Below are 22,831 nucleotides of genomic sequence, written 5' to 3' on the forward strand. Positions count from 1 at the left end.
TCTCTTACACTAATGAGAGGTCATTTACATTAGTCCTTGTGTCACATTGGAAATTGCCTCCAAGCTGCAGATTGCACTGTATTCTTGTGGTAAAACGACCAATTGTCATTTTATCTATGGCCCTGCTTCATCCAGATGGGAAAGCATGCTTCCAAATTGTCAAAAAGTAGCTTCACTGATTCTTGGAGTGCAGCTGTTCATAAAGAAGTGGGGAAATAATTACTCCTTGAGTAAGAGTAAGTAACTATTCTTTGTTTTGCCTACTGTTCTCCATTCCCCAAAGACTTGTTACTAGAATTGATATCAAAGTTTTCCCCAATATAATTTCAAGGAGAACATAGGATTCTTAGGTCAAACATGAGAAGGATTTTGAAGGAAACAAAAACTCAGTTGAAAGTAATTATTGTTTTCATGAACATCCTTCACCATCACCATGGTGCCCTCCTTTGTTGGCAATTTTTTTAGAGATTGCTTTGAACATGTTTGTGTCAGGGCTGTACTGTGCACAGCAGTCTGAGGCATGTCAGGAACCAAGAGGCATGGAACAAAACCAGTAGTCAATACTGAAGAACAAGGCAGAACTGGAAGACAAATCAGGAGACTGACTCAATGAGAAAGCCAGTTGTCAGGAACAAGAACAACCAAGGATACAGGAACACACCAGAGCTCAGGAAAACCATTAAGACTATTAAATCCAAACTGATAAGGATGCCCTCTTATACTCTTCCTGATGCCCACTTTCATGGTTGGAGTCAGTCCAGGGCTTTCAGGTACTTCACTGAAAAGTTGTCACCTGGAGTTCAGTGGCTCACTATATCAGGCAGCTGTTGACAGGTCCCAGCAGCTCCTGGTTCACGTAATTCAGGATGCTTTGCTCTCACTCTGAATTGACTTTAATTCCCTTCAGAGATGTTAGTATGCTGCCAACTATGGCTAAGTTGCATTTTATTATTATAATTCTATTTACTTTGTGATCCTGATCAGCTGTTTTTAACTGACCATTCCCTAGCCATATTAACTGTCATATTAACAGAGTCTTTTTTTTCTTTTCTTTTTTTGCACACAGTGCTATTCCACTTTAAAGCTGATTGAGGGCTGTTACCATTTAAAATTCATGTAAGCCCTTTCAGCCCAAATCTATCACTGCTAGAACTGGAAAGAAATTTGTCTTGCATGCCAATATAGCACAATCAGTTATAGTTGTTGATTACACTCATACATTTTGCTGAATGGCTGGTTATCACTCTGAAGGCAGGATGTAAAATTTGATACATCAGCTGGCACAGCTGGCCTTTTGGTAGCCAAATGCCCATTTTGAAGCTAATGGCTTTGAACCTTGTATAAATTAGTATGTTATGTTATGAGCAATTATAAGTAATTTCATTCGAAGTGAAAGACAAAGCTTTAGGGGGTAACTATCATTCCATTTTACATTAATGCCATAAAGTCAGTTGGCTTCAAAGGGACTTGCAACCATATAGCTAAACAAAGAACATGCTTACCACCTATGTGCCACATTTTTTAAAATAATGATGACTGATCAAATACTGGCTGGATGTGCCTGATCTTGTCTGATCTTGGAAGCTAAGCAGGGTTAGCTCTGGTTAGTACTCGGATGAGAGACCACCAGGGAATCAGGCTTCCTGCATTGAGCAGGGGGTTGAACTCGATGGTCTTGTAGGCCCCTTCCAACCCTATGATTCTATGATTCTTTTACCTGCTTGACTGGCACACCTGAAGGCATAGATGTGAGTGCAGACAATGGGGTTCCACACAGGCTGTCTTCTTTTTCCTCCTTGTTTAGAACAAATGGTGTTTCTTTCCCTTCTTTTCTCTTCTTTTTCTTCTTCTGGTCAGCTGTGTGGCATTGCTGCTTGGTCATTGTTGCCTGGAGTTGCATTCTTTGATCTGACCATTGAGAAAGATCAAACTTTGGCCATTTATTTTCTTTATTTTTCCCATATCGCTAAGCTTAGACTGCCAGCATGACATTAGGGAAGCTGCAGCAAAACATGTAATCTACTACTTTGACCATGGGGATACAGGGAGTTATTGGCATTTTTTGGATATTCCATGAGACATGCCCCACAAATCAAGAATGATATACTGCTATTTATGGAAGAGAGGTAAATAATATGGTGAATGAATGTGTACTTTCTTGAGGACCACACTATGAAGTGTGCATGCATGTTGCAAGAAAGCAGTCTCGGACACTAGTAGATTTTGAATGCCGCTACCACCAAACATAGGATATATATCTGTAAGTAATTTTGTATGGGCATGGGCATGACAAGTAAAGAACCAGGGATTTCAAATTTGATGAAATTTTCTGAACTTCATTTTGAAGCTGGGTTCAGCTCACTCCTGTTTTTATTTGCAACTTGCTTTTCTGTTCATTCGAACAGGGAAAGTGGGCATTTTGAATGGGAAAAGTGTGCATTTCTATGTGCATGTTTCAAAAGTGCGCTCCCCCACATTGACTAAAGTATGAAAATGCTTTTTTAAAAAATGTGCCTTTTAAAGTGCACTTTAAAAAAAATGCATTTTTCAAATTCAATCACAAGCTCGGGAATGTGCAAACTTTTGTTTTTTTAATGCACTCCTGTTTGCATTCACATTCAGGATTGCAGATGGGGCATGTTTGGATGATTTGCAAACTGAAACAAAATCCCGTACATCCCCTAATTACGAGTTGTAATTAGGCTGCACAATCCTTTCTTCTTCAGCTTTTTGGAAATGTCACTTGCATCCTCCTCAGGAATATATTATGCAATTCTGACATTCTGTTGTAGCCAGGTAGGGAGATAACTTGATTAATTCTGAGGGTCAAACTAGATGATGCATGAAATGTGTGATTGCATTTCATGTGTCTGTTGTTGTTTCTTTAAAAAATAATGTGCGTGTGAATTGAATTTATTTGTCTATGGCATGAAGGCCATTACAAAATACTATATAAAATATAGCAATGCAGAATACAAAAAGCAATAAAAGCAATCCAAACAGTGACACACATTTACAAAAGGTCTAAAACAGATAATCTCCTTTACAATCCACTGCAGACATCTTAAAAAAGTTAATGACAAATTTTCTGTGTTGCTACTGCAAAGGTAGTGGCCTTGTTTGTGATGGAATTACTATAATCTGCCAACAAGTCATAGATAATGTCAACTGGAAGCCATCCACCTCTTATTTTCGAAAGATCTAGAATGCGAACTCTGGGTTCCTTATGCAGAGGACAATGCAACAGGTGACTACGTCTTCTATTTCCCCAGTGCTGCAAATACACAACTGCTATGCAAAAGTGATCCCTTTATACTTCCCTCCAAATATGCTAAGGGCATTGTTTGAAAACAAAGAGTGGCAAATGCCTTTCTAAGGGCAACAAAAGTCAACTCCTGAAGGTTACTGTTGAGTGCTGAAAGTATTTTCCTCTCTATAAAAAGGCTGCACCATGACGAAAATGCCTGGCACATTTTCACAACAATCTACCTTAAAAATTCTGTCTCTGAAGAACTGTTTGTCCCTATGAACTAAGGCAGTCTGAGCCTCTCCAAAAATTATTGACAAAGTTAGCCAATAATGGGCCCATCTGCCTTTGGCAAGTTGCTCAACAAAGCATTGTTTTTCTAGGTTTCCTTCTTGGCATTTAGCAGTCTTTTAGCATACAAAATAGATGGCTTAAGGATTCTTGCCTTAATAGATAAGAGTACAATCTCAGCAAGAAGGAAGGGGCTCCTGAAGAGAATGCCAACAGTTCTTTCAGGAACCCCTTCTGAATGGTCCCAACTACAGAGCCCTGTCCCTATGTGTGTGTTAAAAAATCAAGACCATGCTGCATGGAGAGGGGAATTTACCCTCTCCCATCTACACTGCAATCCCCACAAAAAATGTTTCCCTGAAGCTGCTCTGCACCCCAGAAGGAAAGCTGCCATTGACCAATCCCTCCATCTTCATGGTCCTGATCTTGATTGGGGCTCCCAGGAGCTGCTATTAAAGAAATTTTGTCGTTCAGTCGTGTCCGACTCTTCGTGACCCCATGGACCATAGCACGCCAGGCCTTCCTGTCCTGTGACACTATTCATGTATCAACTAGTTTGGGCCTGAGAAATGATTACTAAAAGAATAAATCAACTGCCAGTCCTGTAGGTTTTTAAGGACACAGTATTTGCCAGGATTGTCTCACTATTTATGTTCACCCAAATGTCAGCAGGAGTGAAAAGCCAAACTTTTGACACACCATGCAGGGGACCCCAGCTTAAAAATAATGTCTGCTTTGGCCCTTAAGTCTCCTGACACTCATTCTCATTCCACGACTTTTAGTAAAACTTAGAACCATTCTACACATTATCCACTGCACATATTCCATTAGCAATCATCCCAGCTGGCTCCATCAGGAAAATAGGTGAGACAGCGAGGCCCTCTCCATCAGCTCAGATGAACCAACTGTGAACTGGTTCTCCTCTTCCTGGAACTCTACCTTGCAGTTCCATTATGTTATGTAATATTCTGAAAGAGTTGCTTGATTTCATATTCTTCTCCCTGCCACCTCCCCTCTCCCCCGTTGCCACCATTTTATATCATGTCTCTTAGACTGTAAGCCATCATGGTACTCTGTAAGCCTCACTGAGTGCTTTGACAGAATGGCAGTTTAGAAATGTAGTTAAATGTAAGTAACATTTTAAAATATGCAGAAAGAAATAATAAACTGCAGTGGCAGCATTGTAGTGCCATTTCAGACTGCAAGTTGGGGGTGGTTTTGGTATCATATGTTCTCCCTAATGTAAAAACAACAACAAAGTCTCTTTGTCTGTACGAAATGACCATATCAGAAAGAAAGCTTTAACATAACCCTCTTGCCAATGTGCTAGTCTAGTACACGTCAGGAGCATTTCATGCAGGAGAGCATTAAAAAATAAAAGTCCCTCACTTGCAACGATTCAGAATTGCACCATTTCAGTCTACTTCATTCTGCATAATATTAGGTAGGAATAGTCACTGCTAACAGAGCAATGCCAGCCCGCTTGGACAGCCGTGCAAATGGTCAAGATGGGGAAAAGGTACCCCTCCACTGGTGGGGTGTGTGTGCACGTCCATCCTGGGGTATGCCCCAATTTATTTGCAGAAAGCTTTGCAGGCGTAAATCCACCAGTTATAGGCAGCAGTAGACCTTTCCAGGATGGGGCAGGGGTACCTTTGGATCAGTTGGATCCAGTCCCCTCCATTCCCCCATGGAGCTTCAGGATCAGGACCCTTATTCACTCCAGACTCAGGCTGGTGTAGGTATATTTCCCTCCTGTTGATTCTGATGGGAGGGACTTTTTTTTTTTTTAAGGGGATCAGCCAGGAAAAAAACAATCGGAAAACTGCCCCAGCACCACCACTTCCTGCCCTGACTGTTTGTGTGCCAACATGGGTCTGGATGGCACTGCAGCAGATCTCTCTTTCTGCCCTACTTAGGATTGGTCTCTAAGGCTGTCTTCTCAAGTTATGCCAGCGGCATGGGCACCACTGCTGCACAATTCCATATCATGCTGCTGGGATATAGTGAGAAGTCCTGGTCCACTGGGGAGGAGCCCACACACTGCAGTTCCTCCCACAACAGGATAGCCCGTGTTTGTGGATGGGCTCTACAGATCTTGGGTGGCCAGTTACACACTGTGGGGGGAGAAAAGGTCATGCACGGCCAAAAAAGAGGACAAAAGAGGACACAGGGTTGCACAAAAAATGGTTCAGATGCAACTATAGAAGTGATTAATATAACACAAACAGAAATACAGAAAGATTGGGAAAGATTGTGAACAGGTGACCTGTGTGTCTGCTCAGCCTGCTGTTCAGGTGCTAACTGATGAGCAACTTCAAGGCCCCTGCTCTCCCTTCTTATAGTTCTTTTATCTTTAAACTGGACATGGAGTGGACAGCCCTTCAAATAGAGGACACCTTCAAATAGAGGGCCATTCTCTATTTGGCACCGTGCCTGGGCACCATATGACACATTCTATGGCCTTCTCTCATATGATCTAGCCTTCACCAATTACACGGAAGTGGCTGACCTGCAGCAACACCGACACCACCAGTGTAAAGTGAAAAAGAGGCCTAACTCTTTTTTGGATGGTGTTTCAAGAAAATCTGTTCCTTTCCATTGCAATATCTTTCCAAAACATTATTCCTGTTTTCAGTAAGCTTTACTGGGTGTGTGCATGTGTGTTTTTTATATAAAAGATCTTGCCTTGAAGTTCTTGTACTGTGTTCACAATGTACTTTTTTCTTTCCAAAAGCTTCTTCATCTTAAACTTCACTTTTTCCAGTTGGTCTGATACAGATCCCTGTGAAGTAGAAGGGAACAACACGATGGGATATTAAAGTGGCAGGAGAAAACATGGTTTAAACCTTACAATTTCCTCTCTCCTGTTAATGTTAGGTAAGAAATTAAAAACTTCCATCTGTAATTATGTCAGAGCACAGTTAGGGGTGACTGTGTTCTTTAAAGCTTCCCCCCACCCCCCACTGTTGGTGCAAAGGGACCTGGGCAAATGCAGTCATCACAGAGAATGCTGGGATCCAAATTATTCTAGTAAATGGTTTTTCAAAAGCAGAAAGTCTGTTTTCTTTTTCTTTTTGTTGAGCTGCTTATTACAAACACCAAAGAAGCTCTGAGGAGAGAAGGTATGATTCCCCAAAGGTTTCAGTGGCATTTCAGGGGAAAGTAGTTTGCAAAAAAACCCCAAAACACAATTTTGCCAGGCTGCAATCCTATACACGCTTAGCTGGGAACAAGCCCCACTGAATACAGTTGGTCTTAGATCTGAATAAACCTCTCTAAGATGGTGCTGCTAGGCTTGATTCTCATTTCCATGTAAAGTTACCATAAACTGGACTTTCACCATGGTTTTTGTTCATTTTCTTTTAGCATATCAACTCCTAAAGTCAGGGACTGAAAATCTAAGAAGATTTATTTATTTATTTTTATTTATTTATTTATTTCATTTCCATACCGCCCAATAGCCGAAGCTCTCTGGGCAGTTCACAAAAACTAAAACCAAACAACACACAATAAAACAATTTAAAATATATAGAACATTAAAACCACATAACAATACAACCACAACAAAACCTAGCAGCAGTACAGGAGTTTAAAATACAGATTTAAAACAGCAAAGATAAAAATTTAGAAAGCTAAAATGCCTGGGAAAATAAAAAGGTCTTCACCTGGCGCCGAAAAGAGTACAATGTAGGCGCCAGGCGAACCTCACTAGGGAGCTCATTCCAGAGCCGGGGTGCCACAACAGAAAAAGCCCTCCTCCTAGTAGCCACCCGCCTCACTTCCTTTGGCAGGGGCTCACGGAGAAGGGCCGCTGATGATGATCTTAAGGTCCGGGCAGGCACATATGGGAGGAGGCGATCCTTCAGGTAACCTGGCCCCAAGCCGTTAAGGGCTTTTAATGTTAACACCAGCACTTTGAATCGGGCCCGGAAATGGACTGGCAGCCAGTGCAGCTGGAAAAGTACTGGCGTAATATGAGGTCGCAGGCCAGTCCCTGTTAACAGTCTTGCTGCCCTATTTTGGACCAGCTGAAGTTTCCGGACCGTTTTCAAAGTCAGCCCCACGTATAACGCATTGCAGTAATCCAGACGAGAAGTTATCAGAGCATGGATAACTGTAGCTAGGCTATCTCTGTCCAGATAAGGGCGTAGTTGGTATACCAGCCTAAGCTGATAAAAAGTGCTCCGTGCCACTGAGTTCACCTGTGCCTCAAGTGACAGTTCTGGATCCAAGAGCACCCCCAAACTACGAACCTGATCCTTTAGGGGGAGTGCAACCCCCTCCAGAACAGGTTGAATATCACCTAGCCGGGCAGACGAACCACCCACTAACAGTACCTCCGTCTTGTCTGGATTGAGTTTCAGTTTATTGGCCCTCATCCAGTCCATTACCGTGCCCAGGCACTGGTTCAGAACAGCCACTGCCTCACCTGGTTTTGATGAGAAAGAGAGGTAGAGCTGGGTGTCATCCGCATATTGATGGCACCTCAGCCCACACCTCCGGATAACCTCCCCCAGCGGTTTCATGTAGATGTTAAACAGCATGGGGGATAGAATAGAGCCCTGTGGAACCCCATGGCACAATTGCCATGGCACAGAGCAATAATCCCCCAGCACCACCTTCTGGAATCGGCCATCCAAGTAGGAGCGGAACCACTGTAGTGCAGTGCCTCCAACTCCCAACCCAGACAACCTATCCAGAAGGATACCATGGTCGATGGTATCGAAAGCCGCTGAGAGGTCCAGGAGAATCAACAGGGTTGCACTCCCCCTGTCCCTCTCCCGGCAGAGGTCATCCCACAGGGCGACCAAGGCAGTTTCCGTTCCAAAACCAGGCCTGAAGCCCGATTGAAATGGATCTAGATAATCCGTTTCATTCAAGAGTGCCTGGAGCTGTCCTACAACCACCCGCTCAAGCACCTTGCCCAGGAAGGGGATGTTGGCCACTGGCCTATAATTGTTAACATCCTCTGGGTCCAGGTTAGGCTTTTTCAGGAGTGGTCTAATTACTGCCTCTTTTAAAGCGGCAGGCACCACTCCCTCTCTCAAGGAGGAATTTACAACCTCCTGGACCCAGCCGGACAACCCCTCCTTGTTTGATTTAATAAGCCATGAAGGGCAAGGGTCAAGCACACAAGTGGTCGATCGGACTTGGCCAAGCACCTTGTCCGCATCCTCAGGCCTCAGTAACTGAAACTCATCCAATAAAACTGGACCAGACGGTGAAAATTCTTCCCCAAAGAGTATAATTTTGCATTTATAGGGTGGGATCCAGGATCTGCCTTCTGTGAGAGGAAGGGACTTTTTGCAAAAGGAAGGCCTCTGCTCATGGAAAGTTCCTCCGCCTGATTTTTGAGGATCTTCCCAACACCCCACCTCACCCCATTCAGCAGGGTCTCCTGACTCTCTGTATAGCATTTTCAGGGAGCAGGGTGGGGGGCTGCCATGGGAAGGATGAGTGGCTCCTTTTGCCAGTGCAGTTGATCTAGCTGAAATCTGGATCCAGCCACCCCCTGCCTACAAATTATGCAATTAAATCCCAGTCAGGCAGAGTTCTAAATATGTTTGCCCCATGCCTGACATAAAGCCCTGCATGCATAGAGCTAATGGAAGCAGAAGAGATGGGGTTGTATCTGTATTTAGGCATTCGCAACTGGGCTGGTGTAAAGCAGACTTTCCTGCCCCTCCTTACCATGGCAGCTCTTCCAGCCCCCGAAAATGCTGCACAGAGGGTTGGGGAATGCTGTTTAATGCAGTGACTGGTGGTGTGTGGGGGAAGGGGGGAATCCCTGAAAATCAGGTGGAGCCACCTTCTGTGAACAGAGCCCTTCTGCCCACACAAGGCAGATCCTGGGCCCCATCTACACCGGGGTTTTATTCCAGGGCGGGTGCGAGTCGATGTCCCTCATGATAGATGATGCAGTCATGACTTCACAGCCATCTGTGGCTTTCGCCTGGAAAAAGCGGAGTTCCAAGGAGTCATTTTACTGCAATTTTTGGGGTTTGCTGTGGGTTTCCCTGCAGTTGCAGGCCATGTGTTCCTTCCCCGAACTGACTTCGCATTTTGCAGTGAGAGTGTTGTAGGCATGCATAGTACCTGCGTCACTCTGTGATGTCCCTTTACTCACCCCATCCCTTGGCAGAGGTGCAGTTACAGAGGCACAGAGGGGCATTTTCATCTATTTAATCACACTTTCACATATTTTTGCAGCTTGGTATCTTCGCAACAGTTGCTTTTGGACACAGTACCCAAGGGCTGGGGGGGAGGGTCTTGGGGGAGGAACAACATCGCTCCGGCCACCATTTCAGAGCAGTGGCTAGGCACGTAGCACTCACACTTGAGAGTGTGAACCACTGCAAGAGTCTCAGGCTGGGGAGCTGACAAACTGATGCTATGGAAATGAAGGTGCACAAAATACCCACTTTTTACCTAAAATTGGATGGAAAGACAGCAGAGCCCCTCAAATACAAAACAGCCACTGAAGTATCACACCCCCACACTTACAGGACTGCACAGCTGTGCATTTCAGTAAAATGGGGGGCACGGCGAGTCTGTTAGGGAAGGGCGCAGTACTTAGCGAGTATATCGCAGGGCATCCTGACTTAAAGCGGCATTGCTGCGCAGTTGTGATGGGGTGGGGGACAAAGCGGTGCCCTGGTCCAACCCATGGGCTCATAAAGATTATATGCAAATCTGCATCACTCACTGAAATGCAAGAGTCATCATAGACTGGAGTTCCATCTTTGCATTTGGGCTTCCTCAAATCACATAAGAAATCAGTGAACTGAAGTATTTGAGGTTAGAATAACCATTTGTCTGCTGCGTGCCTGTTGGATAGTGTATCCCTGATTAGGAATGGGCAGATTCCCTACCTGTCGTTCCGCAATCTGTCCCTCCTCCCGGAATCCGTCTAGGCCGGCTCTGCTCCGTGTCGATCCTGCGGAGCCGGACGCCTGTTTCTGCTGAATGTCAATACAGCCGGCATCCATTGCCGTGCCATATCGCTGTAAGTCAGTCTCCAGATGCAAATGGCGTAATGGACGCCATTTGCAGCCGTAAAGCTGGTAGATTAGCCTAAATGCAGCCATTTACAGCTGCATTTAGGTTAATCTACCAGGTTTACGGCCGCAAATGGCGCCCACTACGTCAGTTGCGTACGGAGACTTACTTACAGCTATACGGCATGGCAATGGTTGCCGGCCGTATCGACATTCGGCAGTGATACGGAGCAGGCAGCTGGCTCCACAGGATCGACGCCGACATGGATCCTACCCGGACGGATTCCGGGGGGAGGCAGAGGTGAGTGCTCCATTCTGCCACGGACTCCGGGGGGCCGGATTCTTTAGAATCCAGCCTCATTGGAGTCCGTGGAGGAATTCTCCACCATCCCTATCCCTGGTTAGCAACTCATTTCCCAACACCATCAGCACCCATAGCAATTTTTTAAAGTATTTTTAGAGTTTTTTAAAGTATGTAAAATCAGCAACAGCTTTGGAGTCAGTTCATCAGCAGACTTCCACCTTTCTCTGCTGGCCACTCCTGAATGAGGGAGGAAATGTGTGCCTTTACTGGACAGTGTCAGACGGTAGTGGTGTAAGCACTGGGACTGCAAATTAGGAACTATGTAGCTGCACCTGCCATGGATGATGACACCAGTAGCTTGTACTAGGCTGATGCTTTGGCCTACAATTCCCTTTAGCCCTCACCGGCAAGGTCAATGGTGAGGGATCATGGGCATTGTAGGGTAAAACATCTGAAGGGGCACAAGTTGCCCACCCCTGTACTAGACACTGCTATCCACACAGCAGTTGTATGCTTGCATGGTGCTGAAGTGGGAGTCCCAGAGCTTCCATCTTGTGATGCCTTCAGATAAGGGCACTGGGTCCTCATTCTTTCCCCATTCAGTGGCACTCAGTCGTAAAAATATAAGAACAGCTGAGCTGGATCAAACCAAAGGCCTATCTAGTCCAGCGTTCTGTTTCCACAGTGGCCAACTAGATGGTCAGTAGCACCCTAACACTCATGTTCTCCAGCAATTGATATTCAGGGAGGGGGCTCTGATACTAGAGACAATATATAGCCATCATGACTACCAAGCCATTGTAAACTGCCTCACAAGATATTGCTGTGTGAAAATAAAGAGGGCTTATCCACACATCCAATCATATAACCCTTTAAAAGGAACAACAGTGCAAGGCTATCTCACTCTTCTAGCTATGCCCCATCACACAGACAATTTCTTGTTATAGTAGTTATGGTGGCTATATTTAAGGCCGGTCAGAAATAAAAACGATTTCCACCATTTTAAATAGTGATCAGGGGTGGTTTGTTCTAACCTTTATAAAATCAGAATGGTTTCACCAATCCTTTTGAAATTTACAGGTACCAGAAAGAAGTGTTGGTTTTATAAATTCTAAAATGTTCAAGAAGATTGGTGAAAGTTTGAGGAATAAAGAACAGTTTAAACAGAAAAAAGCAAAAACAAAACGAAAACCCTCCCTTGTGAAAACTAGTTACTTTGAAAAAAGCATTGGTGACCTTTTTTGGTCATTTTTTTGAAAAACCCAAAGACTTCTCACCTTAAACATTGATGGCTTCCCATTCCTCTTTTATTGTAGATGGTGGAATACTTTAAAAAAATCAAGCTTTTTAGCAGTTAATGACAGTCTATGGGACTCTTATCATGACGTGCAGCTGCAGAAGGTTTTTTTTCCTTATGCTGCCTCTCGGCTGATTTATTTGGAATGGGGGAAAGAGGTAAATGCCATATTTACTAGCCAGAGAGAAGGGATGTTGTCGAAGCCTGCCTCATCCTGCCAGGCCCACGTCCTTCTTCAGAGAAGCCCAGGCAGGAGGGCCTCTACTGCTGCTTCTTTCACCCTGAGAGCAGGTGAGTCATACCTGGCTATCCCCACCTCTGAGGCCACAGAGATCACCGCTAATGGCAGTGCTGAAATGACCATCCAGATCAGGCTGGCTGGGGAAGCCCCCCTTTCCTAGTCATCCTCCCACCTCCAAGGCAATGCAGTTCACCGCTTTCATGCTGCTAATGGTGGCACAAAAACTGTGTTCTGATCAGTTGGCTGGAAAGGCCACCCCCCACCTCCACGGTTGCAGTTTTTTTTAAAATCACTGAATTATCTATAAAGTTTTCCATGGGGAAATGACTAGAGCAGGCTTTTTATGAGCTGATCTAGTAAATTTCACCACTTATTTCACTTAAATTGGACTTGGAAAAGGGCATACCATACCTGTAATTAGGTTCCAGTTCCCCTCCATTATTATAGGGCCACAATTGTCACTCTGTGTTACGGGTGAGTCAAATGAATCACATTCTGCCAGTATAATCAGAAATTAAGTGCCGGGGGAGGACAGTAGGTTTTTTGGCTTACACTCAGAAAATGGCTCAGAGGATTGACTGAAATTTGGCAGTGCAGGAGAGGTGAGTTTGACAGTGGCCTGTGCCAATTTTGAGATAGAAAGGGTAAGAAATGGCTAATTTATAGGAGTTTAAAGTTTGATGGGTGATCTCTAGCAGATTGACAGGTATTGTCTGTTTTCTTTCTCATATTTTTTGTGGTGTTAAATGTATTGGTTGATTTCTCCATTTGTACAGCATTGTTTGGGAAACCATTTTGTTTTGCCTGGTCAGGGGGAAGGTCTTAATACATGCTGTGCCCTAATAGTAGCATAACACGGCTGTAGGTTTTTTCAAAATTAAAAATGCAGTTTCCCAGCCCATATTATCCTATAGGAGTTCATAAGCTCCTTCCTCAGGTATGCCGAGAATAACCTTGCAGGGAGGAAGGGGGTGGAATGCGAGTGAATGTGGCTGCTTACTAGGGAGGTGGAATAGAAGGCAGGAGGTACAGAACGTGGCAGCTCGCCTGATTACAGGCAGCCGCTGGCGAGATCACATAACTCCAGTGCTGAAGGAGTTGCACAGTTGTTTTCCGGGTCAAATTCAAGGTGTTGGTTTTGACCTTTAAAACCCTATATGGTTCTGGCCCAGCCTATCTTAAGGAGCACCTCCAGCAACACCAGACAGGCGCAGGCCGCTTAACAAGATCAGCCTCGGATGGCCTTCTCTCTGTCCCATCAGCCAGGACAGCTAGGCTGGTGAGGACGAGGGAAAGGGCCTTCTCTGTGGTGGCCCCCACTCTGTGGAACTCCTTCCCTAGGGAACTCCACCATGCCCCCTCTTTAATGAGCTTCCACCGCGCATTAAAAACGTGGTTGTTCAGGCAGGCATTTGGGGTGGGTTAGGGTATTTTTTATGATGTTTTTAATGTAGGGTTTTTTGTTTTAACTGTTTTGTTGTTGTACATCGCCCAGAGTGGCTGGGTGACCAGCCAGATGGGCGATTAATAAAATAAGTAAGTAAGTAAGTAGGGGCAGCATATGAGGAGGGAGTTATTATGTCAGTCAAGATTTTAGGCAGTTGGAAACAGTGAAGTTTGGGAGAAATAGGCACTGCAGCATTAATTTTACTTTAATAAATAAGTTATTTATGCTATTGTTCTATTATACTTCAGGGGTGGGTAACCAAACCGTGGGCCTTTTATAACATGATGAGGATAAGAGATAAGGATGATGTCAGTTTTAAGATTAGGCAGTTAGGAGCCAGTCATGTTTGGGGGAAAATAGGAGTTGCAGTGTTAATTCTACTTTAAACATATAAGTTATTTGTGCTGTTATTTATTAATATACTGTAGGAATGGGACACCAAACCGTGGAGCTTTTTAAAATTATAACATAAAAGTAGGGATGTACGAATCCCTTACCTGGCTCCGCGCAGGGGCATCTGTGGTGGGTGGGAGGCGCTCCGTCCCTTCCTCCGGAATCCTGCCCAGCTGGCTCCGCTCCGCTCCGCTCCGCTCCACAGCCAAGCCGCGGAGCCGTCGGCCGGCTCCAGCTGCCTGCAGCCGGACATCCGGCTGCAGGGCAGCCCTGCAGGGACACAAATGGCGGCTGTTGTAGCCGCCGCCATTTGCATCCCCATATTGAGCCGTGATAGGCTATGTAAATATTTACGTAGCCTATCACAGCAGGGGGGAAAAACCCAGCATGCACAAATGGCAGTAGCGGCTGCCATTTGCGTATGCTGGGGTTTCCCCCCCCTGCCGTGATCGGCTATGTAAATACTTACGTAGCCTATCATGGCCTCTGCAGGGACGCAAATGGCGTCCCTGCGTTAGCCATGATAGGCTACATAAGTATTTACGTAGCCTATCACAGCTAGGAAGAGGAGGAAGCGAATGGCGGCCAGAACGGCTGCCATTTGCAAAGCAGCGCGGACAGGAGCAGGCAAGTGCTCCGTTTCGCATGCCTTTTGTGGGGTGGGGGTGGCGGGGACTTCGTCCCACGCGCCTTTCGTGGGTTGGGGGGGTGGGGGCTTCGTTCCGCGACGGATTTCAGGGGGCCGAATGCAGTGTCATTCGGCCTCACCGAGATCCATCACAGAATTCTCTGACATCCCTACTTAAAAGTTAATGCATTGAGGTGGCTCTTATGACATGGCCAGCTCATCATGGCTTATTTAACACATGATGAGCCATGGCTCGTGCTGGGTGTGTGCAGCTGCTATTTTGAATATGCAAACCCCAATCGGGATGATAGGGTTAAACAATCTTCACATAACCCTACTAGTAATCGAGGATTATGTGAGATTTGTTTAACCTTTGAATAACCCACAATGGCTGGGTTCACATGACACAGTGCAACTCCCGATTGCCCAAATGGGGGTTGCATGTTGAAAATGGCGGCCACATGCACCCAGCTTGCACCACGGCTCGTTGTGGGTTAAATAACCCACAATGACCCAGCCATTTCGTGCAAACCAGGTCATTCTGAAATCCAACTTTCCCAGAATTTTCCTTGACACAGCCACTCTCTAGGACTGTATATCCCTTCCAACTCTATAGTTTTATGTGGGTGGTGGTGGTTGCTAGTTGGGTACTTGTAATGTGGAATGTTAGCTTCAGTGGCATAGACTCCCTGTGTCTATTCCAGCGAGCAGACAACTCTGGGACTTATGTCCACCACCCTGCCGCTAACAGCAACCCAGCTCCAAGGTAGTGGTGAAGCTGGAACTAGCCACAGCATATGTACCATATGCATATTGCCTAAATAACGTATCTGTTAAGGGCATGGCTCCTTAACAGCCATAATTTCCTGGCATTTTAGAGCTTTAGTGAACATGGAAAGCCTCTAACAAAACATATTAAACTAACAGGGGTGTGTTTTTTTGGTTAACTGAATGTTTGTACAATTACCAGGCTTCTCAAGCTGGATCAGATTTAGTGCTATAGTACTGACAAGGGAGAAGTTGCTCCCATTGTTCCATAGAGATAATCATCTGCGCACAACCTATGAAGCAATGCAAGAAAGGGCTTTGTGCCTGGAAGCCTGGAAAGCTCTACAATTATATATATGCACATCCAGAAAATAACTACAGGCTGAAATCTGTAACTATTGCCATTTTTAAAAAACAAAGTTTGTCATTGACATTAATGGGATGTGGACTGCTGATACAGACTGAAAATCTCCACTCACATTTCCAAGAATCATTGGGATCTTTCTTTCGATGTCTATGTTGCCTTTTGTTTTCTTCTGGATAAAAATGTCTTCGATGTGATCAAAGCCTCCAGGAGAGTAGTTAAAACTTATACGTGATGTATCAGCAGACTCTTGGTCTCTAGCGTCTTCAGTGTCCTTAGTAAAGTCAAGAAAGAACTCTTAAAATATCAATACCTTGAGCTGCATGTGCAGTGTGATACATACCTAGCGCTGAAACCCTCCCTCACATCCGTCTGCCTCCACTTTGGGACAACTATCCTCACTGTCCCACAAGCTTCAGCCCCTAAATTTACCAGGTAAAAGAGCAGTGGTGTAGCGGCAAATTCAGAAGTGCAGGGTCCCTTCCTGACAGTCACAGCCACGCCCCCTCACAGCCACGCCCCCTTCTAAGATTACACAACCTTGTAAGATATACAACCTTCAACTGGGATTCAAAAACAGTGCAGCTGAGAGTAAGGCAGTGGTATTTCAGCTGGACATCTGAGATAAAATGCAGGGGTGTTAAAACCATTTTCACTCACTCACAAACATTTTAGGTTTTCAAAATATGATACTCTATGGAAGTTTCACCCTCACTCGGCAGCAGGGAAGGGGAGGAGACAGCTGGAAAGAGCCTGGCACACAGCGGTAGGCTGGGAGTGGGAGGGACCTGGCTTTTTAAAAAGTCCTGTCTCTGTGAGACTCCTCACCACTAGACCCCTGTAAAAGAGACACCCAATATGCCTAACTGGTTCCCTTTATTCAGCCAGGAAAACTACCCAGGAAATATGAACACTATTGGTAGTACAGAAAGATGAACAAGACTTGGGATTTTATAATTTTTTAAAAAAGACATTAAAGTTTATTTAATAGGAGATTAAATCTCCTATTATTTAATAAGTTATTATTATAACTTATATAACTTATAATAAGTTATATATTATATTATATATATATATTATACTTATATTATATATTAATATATAACTTATATTATAAGTTATATAACTTATAATATAAGTTATATATTAACTTATATAAGTTATATAACTTATATATAATTATAAGTTATTATATATAACTTATAATTATAATTATATAATTATAAGTTATAGCTTATAATTAATCACTCAGTTCTCAGTCTTACCCTGCCTACGCTACCTTTTCTAACTCCTATCTCACAACTCACTATCCAGATGTAGCTTAATCAACCCCTAATGTCCTATCTCTAAACCCTATCTCTATCTGTCTGCTCCTGCCTTTTATAAATTCCGTCCCCGTCCCCCCCCCGTCCCCGCCACACATACACACGAACTCCCCTCCCACCTTTCATTTACTCACTACCAAACACTTAACCCTAACTTACCTGGCTTCTATTTAACACAGCAAACATATATAAACATTAACATAGACTCTAGATGGCAAGCATTGTGATTTTGTCACAGTGGACTTCCCCATTCATCTTAAAAGAGGAGGCAACACAAAGGGGAGCCCTAAAATGCACAGGGAGGAAATTGCCATATTAAGAGAACACTTTGAAACGTCTTTCTCATTTTTCACATAGTAGTGGTTACAAAGAAATGTCTGGGGATTGTTCTGTTGCAAAAATAAATAAAACAACTGACCCTAAGTTGCTGGCAGGCAGGCGGGGAGGGTGACGTAATAATGGGAGTGATGCTGTGTGGGAGGTAAGACATCTGCTGAATTTCCTTATTAGGAACAAACTTGGGCCTTGAATGTTACATTGGCAGGAAAGTAAACACCAAAGGCTTCGGCCCAGACAGGAAGCCATTTCTTGAAGTGGCTCCCATGTGGTTCAGGCTGATTTTAACTATGCTAGCCAAATCCCTCTTTTTAGCTTGCATAGTGAAAATTGGCCAGAGTGATACAGGGTGTGTTTCACACAAAACCTTCCCGTACATACAGAGAGCCACGCTGTTTAATTTCTCCTCAACAGCTTTACCATAAGAATGGCATAAGAAGTGGGCAAAACTAATGAGGTCCCTCTAAGTTCAAATCCCACCCAAGGCAGCCATTTTATGTTTGTGCCCAGGACAGTTTCTCAAGTGTCCAAATGTGTCATATACCCCAAAAGGTTTATTGGACTCCACATATTTTAAACTCCTGAACTTCTGAAATGCATGTCCGAGATAGCACCTGACAATAAGTATTCAAATCAAACTTCCTTTTTTCTCTCCTCTCCCACACCCCCGGCAGCCTATCTAATGCAATAATCAATTGCAAAGCCCCATATTTAATATTTTTAGGCTAAAGGAGATAATCCTTTATCCTAAAATAGTCCTTTATGTATTTTATTGTAAGCTGCCTTGGGAGGGCTTTTGCCCTGAAAGGCGGCCAAGAAATGTTTTAAACAATAAAGAAATTATATAAAAGCTAACTATAGGAGAAAAACAAAAACAAAATGCCATTGCACCTACTACCTTTCTGTTTTTTTTAATCTTCTTGACTAATATTTTGCTTTGTGGCTGGGCATTTCTTTTAAATTTCATCCTTCATGCTAGTCTAGGAGGAATGTGTACATTTGCATTCATTTAAATGAATTAATAGAGGCAAATAAACAAGAGCCAGCATGTGTGGTGACTGTTTCTATTTTGAATTTTCAGCCTAAACACAATGTTAATTCAATGGTAAGGAAAGGCTGTCAGAATAGATAAAGCAATGAGGTCTGTACCATTTTCAGGGAAAAGGATGAAAGGAATTACAAATAAACTATTTTGTGGTGATGAAAAAACAACACGATAAACGCCAGAAGATATATGCAAGGGGTCATAAAGTTTTGAGGTATTAAACAGGATACATGTCCTTATCTTCTGTGTTAATAGCTTGCTGTGTTTGTCACTGTTGCTATGGCTCCAGTCAAAGTTAGGGGAGACTGAACATGTTATAGCTTCTGATTGTCAGAATATCAAAACAGAGTAAGATAGTGGCAAAGTGGGCAAGATTAAAAGGGAAATGGAAATTGGTACATTGCCCAATTCTCTCCGTGTTGTCTCTTCTATTGTTACAACTCTTTTTTAAAAAGAGGATTTTTTTCATATAACCAATTAAACCATAATAACACTTGGGAGGTAAGGATATCTTGAGATAACCTCGCACTCAAGATGGCTGACAAAGTACTAGTTTTATATTAACAGTCGTAAGCATCCAATAAATAATAAATATTTGAGATATATAAAAATTGTTCTTCCTTAAAAATGTATGGATCTTGTTATCTGGCCTGTGATAAGGTGTATTACAAATTTAGATAAATACACTGAACAGGAGGAGGACTTGTGCCCACTACTCTACATTCAGGGTGAGCTTCCAAGCTCCCTTTTTCAATTGATAACTAAATGATTTTATATATTATTTTAGAGAACTGTGTGTACAACTGAAGAATGTTATTCATCCATCTGGGGGTTCAGTAAATTAAAGCAATAAGAGATACTGGATCAAAGAGGTGTGTTTTTTTTTTAAAGAAATATTTTACAGTTTTATACTGGATATTTCTGGTACAGAGTAGGTAATATTGGCTTAAATCCAAAGTCATGTTAGCAGAAGTCTGCTAGCACAACAGGCCTTCCTCTCTCTCCTCCCCTCCCTGCAGTCCTCTGCATTGCCTGAAATCTGCTCCAGGGGTTTCCCAGCCTGGTTCTGTCAGTTGAATGACACCACTGGATCCAACCCACCGTGATATTTGATTCTTGCACTCTACTACTCATTGACTTCTTATCCTTGAAATTTCCTTGTATTTGTTATTATTGATATCCTGCTTTTTGTCCAACAAGCCTAAGACATGTACCCCCCATTTTATCCCCCCCCCCGCAACAACCCTGTGAGTTGGGTTAGGCTGAGAGAGAATGACTGGCCCAGTGAGCTTCATGGCTGAGTGGAGATCTGAACCCATGTTTTCCCAGTCCAAGTCTATTACATCACACTGGCTCACCAGACATAAGAGAATTACTAGAGGCAGAGTTCCTGTTTGAGCAGAACACAAATTAAGTGAACATCTCTCTTCCTATGTCTCTTACCACATGACTGCAGTATTTTTGAAAAATTCTCTCATAAAATGGTAAGCGTTCTGGGCTATGAAAGAAAAACATGACATTAAAATTAGGAAAAGAAGAGAGATCTTACATCAAATGATAGCATGCCTGCGTAAAAGAGCCATAAGAGATCAAACACTACAGGTAGCATTTTATTATCACCTAACATCATCTCAAACACAACATATGCTGATGGGGACAGTTCACATATTTAGCCATGGCTGGGCCACCAAATGATGTACACGCATGTGTAAACGAGCCCATCTTGACTAGGGATGGCTGTTGCAGGGAAATCTTGTTCCCTTTGGGCTTGATGGATCCCTGTAGTGCCCCTAACTTGGTGCACATTTGCAAGCTGAGCAGCACGTCAGTTCCCCAAGCTTGGGAACTTTTACTGCTTTTCTTTTTATATGCATGAGCTCTGATTTGCACAAAATCGCAGATGTAAATAGCACCATTTGCACAAAATTGCAGGTATAAATAGTCTAGACCATTCATGCCTGTAATTTTGTGCAAATTGCGCTATTTATGGCCATGATTTTGCACAAATTGCAATTTGCACACATAAAAAAAGCAGAAAACCGCATGCTGGCCTGACTCGGCACACAACGAGTTGGACAAGCTCAAGGATGCGTGAGCTAGAGTTGCTTGTAAGTTCATACTGCTAGGTCAGTCTAACATCAATGTTGAAGAAACCGCTGTGAGTGCTCTTTAAATATTACACCTGTCTTCAGATACACACATTCTCACACAGTTTGTAGACTTTCCATGTTTTAACATCTGCCTTTTCAAGAACTGCTGAGGTTATGGTGAAATAATGCAGGGCTAAGTAGTATTCCTAGACAGTATTATTTTACTCAACTTTTTCCTCTGTCTTATTTTCTTAATCCAGAGAAAAGGAATGAAAGAAGAAGGCAGCTGAAGAACACCCCCCCCCCTTTGGCAGTTTCCCCTTGCTGCCTTTTCTGGCCTGTACTCTGTCCAGGTGCAAGGGGGACAAGAACTTGCTGACATTGGGTCTAAGATGTTTAAAATGTGAAGAAAGGGAAATTGGAACCTGCCTGTGGCTTCAGCTGTAACAAGAGATCAAAGCAGGTAGTTTCCAAGCACAAGGGTGTGTCTCTGTTTTGAGAGTAGCTTGGGATCTTTGATGTTGGACCGTCTGGTCACATGAGAGTACTCTACCCTCCCACCAGGATCCTTGTCTACAGTTACATTTATTTAATTTAAAACAATGTCCCCATCTGATAAATGTTTGCCTTTTGGCCAATTTTCCGACACTAGGGCATTTATTAGCAAAATAGCACACATGGCTCTGCTTAGTTAGGTGAGGTGGGGGTAAGGATTCCATCAGCAGTACTGGATTTGCTCTGATATGACTTGTTCAAACAAGCTTTTACAGATGGTTGGTGTCTCAGCAGGGCCAGCCCAAGGCATTTTGTTGCCTGGGGCAGTGCAGCAAACGGCACTCCACCTACCCATCCATGTGAAAGTGCATAATACCTAAAGCCAGCCAATTATTTAGGCACATGAGGCAGAACATCTCACAAGCATCTCTTCCCCATCCCTGGTAGTGAAACAGCAGCAACAACAACGTAACAGTTTGCTGCTCTTTCATGATACCCAAATCTGCTGCCTGTGGTGGCTGCTTCATTCTGCCTGGTGGTAGGGCCGGCCCTGAATCTCAGCTGGTGGAGTTTTATATTTTGTTTTAAATATTAGGGCTGTTTTCATAAATTTGTATTTTCTTTCCCTTCCAAAATCTTCTGTACATCACTCATAGCACTTGGATAAGTGGAAAGGGTGACTTATACATTTTAAGATGAAGAAATAAATAAAATGAATTCAAGTTCTCCTTCCCAGCTGAATTACAACATTCAGTAGTCCACGTACCACCACCACCACCACCACTCCTCCTTCTCCCCTCAGGTGGTGGCTCTCTGCTGTTAGCACCTGTCGAAATTCAAGAGGTGCAGCCTTTTCCAACATATGGAGCTACAGTGATGGGAAAGCCGCACCTGTTAGATTTCTGGGTGTTAGGCAGGTTTAAATAGCCTCTGTCAGGAAAAAGATGGCAACATTAGCACTGGCCAAAGCAGAGGAAAGGGATATCCTGATTTTGGAGGAGAAAGCTTCCCCTTTCCTCAGCATTTGAAAGCCTCCTGTCTCAAATCTTGACCAAGGTGCTCTTTGGGTCTTTAAATACATTGCGACTCATAGTAAAGTGTGCCTTTGAACTCCTTTAAAGGACAGTGAGAGAAAAAAGACCTTATTTCAGCACATATTTTCCAATGACACAACCTCCTTTCAAACATATTTGGATATAAACCATCATGTTTATATCCTCAAGCCAGTTCCAGGGGTGGGGGGATTATACATGCACATGCCTTTTCACCATGAAGCTGCTAATAATATTCAGGCTGCCTTCCTGGGTGTTTCATTCTTGGGCTGATTTACATTCTTTCCCAGTGAGTGAATGTGATAAGCACAAGTGTCTATTTATAAAACAACAGTGGGTAAAACTTACTTAATGATGCAGTACTTGGTTAAAAAATCCAGAATGTTGGGCCTGAGTCTTTGAGTTTCCTCCATCATAACTCTATGCTGCTGGCTATTCTTCTGAAGGCTTCTCTTGATTCTTGGCCTGTGGCAACAAAACAACACCCACAAAAAGGGAGAAAATGAG

The 22,831-nt window shown here is 43.6% G+C and overlaps 1 protein-coding gene across 1 annotated transcript in view; it reads right to left on the minus strand.

The window, feature by feature from the left end:
* Nucleotides 1-22,831, minus strand: part of LOC146359540 (uncharacterized) — a 180,118-nt gene that overhangs the window by 53,265 nt on the left and 104,022 nt on the right. Inside the window, exons 13-17 of the mRNA XM_084816571.1 lie at nucleotides 22,673-22,789; nucleotides 20,131-20,185; nucleotides 16,097-16,255; nucleotides 6,227-6,323; nucleotides 1,718-1,908 (exon numbers count right to left, since the gene is read on the minus strand). Of these exons, the coding sequence (XP_084672697.1) occupies nucleotides 1,718-1,908; nucleotides 6,227-6,323; nucleotides 16,097-16,255; nucleotides 20,131-20,185; nucleotides 22,673-22,789 (619 nt within the window). The remainder of the gene's footprint in view (nucleotides 1-1,717; nucleotides 1,909-6,226; nucleotides 6,324-16,096; nucleotides 16,256-20,130; nucleotides 20,186-22,672; nucleotides 22,790-22,831) is intronic.

Source organism: Heloderma suspectum, chromosome 1 (assembly GCF_057233095.1).
Source record: "Heloderma suspectum isolate Gila_16-S chromosome 1, 16-S_ref, whole genome shotgun sequence".
Lineage (NCBI taxonomy): Eukaryota > Metazoa > Chordata > Lepidosauria > Squamata > Helodermatidae > Heloderma > Heloderma suspectum.